The sequence below is a fragment of the Gregarina niphandrodes genome (genome assembly GCF_000223845.1).
Source record: "Gregarina niphandrodes unplaced genomic scaffold scaffold00082, whole genome shotgun sequence".
Taxonomy (NCBI): Eukaryota; Apicomplexa; class Conoidasida; order Eugregarinorida; family Gregarinidae; genus Gregarina; species Gregarina niphandrodes.
The window spans coordinates 1-6,515 of NW_011645847.1; the positions used below are offsets into that span (position 1 = coordinate 1).

At 51.3% G+C, this 6,515-nt stretch overlaps 3 protein-coding genes across 3 annotated transcripts; 1 reads left to right on the plus strand and 2 right to left on the minus strand.

Moving 5' to 3' along the window:
- Window positions 1–2,330: 2,330 nt before the first annotated feature.
- GNI_190690 (hypothetical protein) lies at window positions 2,331–2,537 on the minus strand (the record flags this gene model as incomplete). The annotated part of the gene is made up of 1 exon (XM_011135355.1): window positions 2,331–2,537. A coding segment is annotated over one exon (207 nt), but the record flags the coding sequence as incomplete, so codon positions are not given.
- Window positions 2,538–2,552: 15 nt separating this feature from the next.
- Window positions 2,553–3,035, minus strand: GNI_190700 (putative polyprotein; the record flags this gene model as incomplete). The annotated part of the gene is made up of 1 exon (XM_011135356.1): window positions 2,553–3,035. One exon carries the CDS (start codon window positions 3,033–3,035, stop codon window positions 2,553–2,555), a length of 483 nt encoding a protein of 160 aa, XP_011133658.1.
- Window positions 3,036–4,949: 1,914 nt separating this feature from the next.
- GNI_190710 (putative iron sulfur cluster assembly NifU-like protein) lies at window positions 4,950–5,462 on the plus strand (the record flags this gene model as incomplete). Its single annotated transcript, XM_011135357.1, has 1 exon — window positions 4,950–5,462. One exon carries the CDS (start codon window positions 4,950–4,952, stop codon window positions 5,460–5,462), a length of 513 nt encoding a protein of 170 aa, XP_011133659.1.
- Window positions 5,463–6,515: the final 1,053 nt, after the last annotated feature.

Here is a 6,515-nt window from a genome sequence, read left to right on the forward strand (position 1 = left end):
CAACAAGACTAGCTTTTGGTTCGGGAAAATATCTGATGCACAGTACCTTGCTGTAATCAATCCTGTTGGCTCGTCCGCTGTAATGTCAGCCGGTGCTTCCGAAGACATAATTCGAGGGCTCGAGCGAGTGTTGGCGACCCGTATTACGTCGGATGCAGTGCTAGACAAATTGTATGGGGATAATCGCATTCCAAGATCCTTCAGGGACAAATCACAAACCATCATGGACCAACAGCAGAATGTTCTCGAAGCGAAATGTCCATTTGCGTCGAGGGTTCGGAAAACGGGCGACGGTGACGGTAACGGGTGACGGTAACGGAAAGCAGATTCTGCCTGGACAGTATCGAACTCGCAACGTGCCCAATTTGGGGACGTACTTGCTATCGTTTTGGTCCTCAATCTGCGGATGTCTATGCGGTTCAGGATGCGGTTAAACGTTATTCGCCTGAAGCTTCGGACTGCAAGATAGTCTGCGGCTCGGCAGAGAGCACCTCTAATCGTTTGTGGGAGGAAGCCCGTACCTATTTGCGCCACGTAATCCTAGCAGCAGGAAAGGGCAGGGAGAGTTCCTTGACTTGTGAAGTAGTGTTGGAAACGTCGGTTATACCACGCAAGGACAGCGACGTCCACCGAACAACGTTCCAAACAGACTGGATTTCGAACAATCCTCGGAGGGGCTGTGCGTGTTGTAAAGCAACCGGGTATAGTCGGTTCTCGACCTGTTACGGCGGTCATCGGCGCTAAGCCTGTAGCGGCGTGCGGGGTCGCGTTGTGCGTGTACGTTGCTAGGGCAACTAGCAGTTCGTAGCTGTCATTTGGGGAGTCCGCATTGATTTTCGCAATTCGGCTCTCGAGGGCTTTGTGACTGCTTTTGTTTATGCCGTTGCCAAGGAGCAACGGCATAAACGGACGGTGGTGACTTTACGATATCCACCCGTAATACTTTTGTTACGAACGCTGCAAACGCGCCTTCGAACTCACTGCCGTTCTCTACGTAGACCTGCCGCGGCACACCGAACGAAGTACGCAACGAACCCTTGTGCAAAGGCGTCAGTTATCACCTGCGTATCTTCGCTTTGGACCACTCGTGTTACTAGGAACCGTGCTGCTCTATAATCACAAGTATGTAGTGGGTGCTGCGAACATGCGTAGTCCGATCAGGTCTAGGCTGACTCTGTCGAGAAATGACGCCATTGCTGACGTCCCCACCGTCTTTCTGTTGAGTGTTGGCAGGTATCGTGTGCACACGAAGCAACCCTTGACTAAGTCTCTGACGTCTTTGGCTAGGCCTGGCCACCAGAATAGAGCAGTGATCCTGCGACCTTGTAGTAGTCACCTCCACGGCGACGTTGCTAGTATCAATGTATAGTCTAAGTGGTTTATTCGGTTGTGGTTGGTATCTTAGTATCGGTTGATTCTTAAACCAGTTACAGTAGATAGATAAAACAGTTACAGTAGATAATATCTTATTGTCTTTCACCTTCTACTGTAGTAGCTTGAGTTCATAGCCCTGTATGCTGTTGCATTTGAGTTGTGACTTCTCGGTATTAACTTTGAAGCCGTAGGTGGTAAGGAATCGTTTGGTCTGGTCATATCGGTTGGTTAGTTGTCGGTGGTTGTCGGCAGCGATGAAGATATCATCTTGGTAGAATCTTATGTGTTCGGCAAATGCTAGTTGTTTGAGAATGGTACCCATTGTGTGGTGGAAGTGTTTCGACGCGTTAGTGGCGCCCATCGGCATGCAGTTGTAAGCGTAGTATTTGCCTCCGTGTTGGAATGCCTCCGGGTCAGTAACGGGATAGCGTGGAACGCTTTGCTGAGGTCAATCTTCGCGAGCAGAGGTTGCTGCACGCCCCATGTTACTATCGGCCAACAGCTCTGAATGTTGGGAAAACGGCCTGCATCGTCGATGTAGGGCAGTAGTGGGCGGCAGTCGTGTGCAACGCGTTCCTTCACGACCCTCATGGGTAGTGTAAAGTTCGGTGCCGATGGTAGCTCAGATAGTTTGCGTTGTTGTAGTAATGGTCGTAGCCAGTGGTCTATGGTCTGTAGTTCGCTTAGCCTATTGGGCGTTCGCCCATGATATGTTGGAAGAAGTTCACGCTTCACTCTCTCAGTGAACGCGGGTAGAGTACGGTCAGTCTTAGTTCTTCTTACAAGAAGATCTTGTGTTGGTTTTGGTGACGCCCATGTGTCCGCCTATTGCGCCCACGTGATACCATGCGAGGACTTTAGACCTCAGTGTAGTGGGGACGTAGGTCCTACCCGTGCGCGCGTGTAGTTTAAGACCATCGTCTCGTGTGATTAGCTGGTGCTCGCTGTCGAGGGACGGGTAACTCTCGCATGAAGTCCTTGGGACCTGGACAATCCAATGCGGTATGGTCAAGCTTTTGGACGCAGAAACACCTGAGGCCCATCTTGTCGAGGTCGGAGTCTCCGTCCGGGTCACCGTCGATCAGTCGACTGAGCGCGTCATGCTGGACTCTCCTGGGATGTAAGAGAACATCAGGTCGTACTGCTGAAGGGTTAGCGCCCATCTGCCTACCTTACGGTTATCGGCTTTCGCCAAGAAGGATAGGTTGCGATGATCCGTAAGGACTAACGTCCACCTGAGTCTGATGTAACCATCCCACTTCTGGACAAAGTATTTTTGCTGCCCACAGCTCTCGTTCGCGCGTGTCCCAGCTGACTTGGTCGTTGGTGAGCTTCGTGCTCCCGTATTCTATGACGCTTACTTCACCATCCACGACCTGGCACAACACGCCGCCGATAGCGTATCCGCTAGCGTCGGTGTTGAGAACCAACTGGCCTTCCGTTCTTAGTGATTGCAGGGGTTCAGCGCCTACTACGAGGTTCTTTAGTTCCTGGAAGGCCGCCTCATGGTGGTCCTCCCATATGAAAGGTAGGGTCTTGTGTGCATTCATCAGTTCTTGTAGGGGTTGTACCTCGTCGGAGAACGCGGGTACGAACCGTCTGTGGAACGAAAGTAAGCCAAGTAGTGATCTTAACTCTTTGAAGTCTTGCGGAGCGCGCATTCTCTGGAGAGCGTGGAGCTTCCCCCTCTGCGGTAAAATACCGGTCGTCCCTACAGAGCATACGTGTTCGGCACGCAGTTGACGATTGTCCCTTGAGACTACACCGTGACCTCACATACTTGCAGTAGTGACTTATTTGGTCACACCGAGCGCATGGACAGTCTCTCCGATAAGTGGTCACCATGGCCTGCTCGCTCTAGTGATGGACAAACTCAGTAACGACAAATACGCCACCCCGGAGTTGGCGTACTTCGACAGCCTATTCCCGGCTCCGTGGAACATCAAAGACGTAATGAGGCGGAGGGAAAGTACCAATGACCACCCAGATGCACGAGTGAGCAGACGGTGGATGCCTGGCTGATGAAGGCCAACGAGATGTTTGGCAACCTCGGCCCTTCAACTCGCCAAGCCTTGCGGTATATCTCTGCGCACTGCCCTAAGGCCGACCCGGAGACATGTTCCGACCTGCCCCAAGGTGACACGACTCCAACTGAAGAGGTCGTCGACTGGGCCATTAGGAAGAGATACGCACGTGGCGCAGTGGGCTACGACGTTCTCTCCGAGCGCATACGACGGATGGTGCGGCTCAGCAGGCGCTGGAAGAAGTATTTCCCCTAGCTCCGGTGCCAGCTCATCGATGCCGCGCTTGCGGCGTATCCCCCGTCGACTGCATCGAATCTGCGAGCCGAAAGGAAATTTTCCTGGCCGTCCTGAGAATCAAGGCCGAGCGACTTGAGAGGAACGAGGCCGAGAAGCTGAAGGATGAAAAACCACTACCAGGAGTCCGACTCCGGCCGTTCGAGACGGGAAAGCAGGAGCGAGAGGAAGCGAAGATAGTGGGCCAAGAGACGATGCGGCAGAGTAAGTCGGTAGCTGGTCGTGCGCCTCGCAATGACTGGGCGTAGAAGCGGAAGAGACAGGGCGGTAGTCGTTGGCGGGATGCCATGCGAGCTTTGAGTACGTGAAGGAAATAAGCCCGAGCCCGTGCAGTAGAAGCACCCTGGGCACTCGCGGCCACTGGGGCGGGGGACGGCAGGAGGCCGTAATGCAGATAGCCTTGGTAGGAATGCTTAGAACTGCCGCCGAGTATTTGGAGAGGTTTTTTCAAGTTGGCGACCTTGATTTTATGAGGTTCGAAGTAGCAAGTGAAGACGGTCGGAGAGGTTGGGGTCGTGTTGATTTGAGTGTGACAGCTGAATTCGAAGACCCAAATGGTGAGAAGGAAGGAGGAGCTGTTGTTACTGATCTGGAAGTGCAAGTGTCTGACATTTGGAGAGACTTCGTGTACGAGACCAAGTTGGCCCACTTTCAGAGAGCGAGTGGTCTCAACAGCGAGAGGTATCTTAAGTTGGACAGCCTCGCCGTGCTTCGTAACGAAGAAAATGGCGGCAAGAAGATTATTCCGAACCTGATTTACCTGTTAACGAACGAATTCGGGAGGCATTGCGCGCTAAAGAATTACGACCATCTGATCCCCGTGGAAGCTCGGCAAGTTCTCAGGGAGAAAACGATAAAGAGGACATCGACCAGCGGTTTGCATCCCGCAGCCAGTCAAGAGGACCAATACTTTTTTGAGTACTTTCCGGCTATCGATTGTTTGTTGGTCCAACCACTCTCAGCCCGCTAGATATGTGTCCGTAAAATGGATACCCTGCCCTCGTGAGTATATACTCATCGTCATTATGGTCTCCTCGGTACGGGTTTGCTTGCAGTATATCATTCCTGAAACCGAGTAGTGACTCCAGGCCTGGTCCTGATTCCAGGCCTGGCTATGATTCCAGGCCTGGCTATGATTCCAGGCCTGGCCCCGATTCCAGGCCTGGTCCTGATTCCAGGCCTGGTCCTGATTCCAGGCCTGGTCCTGATTCCAGGGCTCACTTTTTCTCCGGTGAATAAAAATTAGGTTGTCTGTGAATGTTAAGTGGCAGAAGAACCTTGAAATTAGTTGGCGGTCATGCTACCAACAGACTTAGTAATGCAGTGAAGGCAAACCCAGCGCTGGGAGGTAATCAAACGGTTGCATTCGGTGCGACTCGACGGACCTATTCTGACATGGTGCATGAGCATTTCACCAAACCTCGAAATGTGGGTGCGTTTGCGAAAACGGAATCTCAAGTAGGAACCGCGGTAGTCGGAAAGGCTGCATGTGGCGACGTTATCCGACTACAAATCAAAGTCAAGGACGACACTATTGAAGACGTGAAGTTCAAGGCTTTCGGATGCGGCTCCGCTATCGCCTCTACTTCTTTCGCCTCCGAATTAATCAAGGGCATGAAGGTCAAAGATGCTCTGAATATCAAGAACACTGACATCGCTGAGTCCCTCTCGTTACCACCCGTTAAGGTACACTGCTCCCTACTTGCCGAAGATGCTATAAAGCTCGCCATCAAAAACTACCAACAAAAGCAAGGTGCCTCTGCTAATTAAAAAAGGCAGATTTAACAGTACTTTTTCTGGAGTACAACATATGGAGAGGTTGTGACACCGACTACAAATGGATATCGGTTACAGGCCAAGAATCGGTTCTCCGTTTCGATTTTGCAAGCCCTGCTCGATTATGAAGACCTGCTCGATTATGAAGACCTGCTCGATTATGAAGACCTGAGCTGCTATTGAGCAGCGGCCAATTTGGGCCCTGGGCTCATCTCCACAGGTATCCACACTGCCAAAGGTCGACCCGAAAAGGACTCGTGACCGAAAAAGTTTCTTGAAGAGTTTCCCAAGGAGTGGTCTTCTTTGCTGGATAGATTTTTGCTGGATAGATTTTTGCTAGATTTTTGCATGCAACTTTTTGGCTGTACCATATGCTCAGGAATCGGAGCTAGATGGTGTCTGGGACCAAGACCATCTTACTTCATTATTTTAAAGACACCAACTCTCTACAGGTGCCACTGGTAGCCGAATGGTTGCAGACGCCGGAGTGGAAATACGTCCATTCGTGGTGGCCTGGTCCGAAGCCTAGCTTTCGTGTTGACGGAGATTATGAAAGCTCCTTTTCATCAGTAATAAAGGACTGGCTGTTATGCAAAGATGACAAGAGCTGGTGCTTGCCGTTATACGAGGCTGCGGCTTCCGCTAACTTAGATTGGTTCCAATCAACTTCATTCACAACTTCATCCACGACTTCATTTACAACTTCATCCACGACTTCATTAAGTAGCCCACTGCCCGAAGGTTCGTCGTGTCTACTTGACGTTGGGCGTGTGTCATTTAGAAATCCAGAAGAAGAAGTCTATGAGGATTGGGCTAAGTTGGTTGATTTTGCTTGGTCTATGAAACAGAGTATTCCGGGAGGTCGAAGCAACTATCTAGATTTCCCGGATCTAAAAATAGGACGCATGTTTTGGCCAGCACCACTTCATGTGCAAGATGGGTCTCGAACATTAGTTAAATTGGTTCCCAGCTTTCGTAAGCTAAACGGGATGCCTCTCTCGTTACGGGAGATGATAGCCTAAGTCCCCCCCCCCCCCCCCCCCCCCC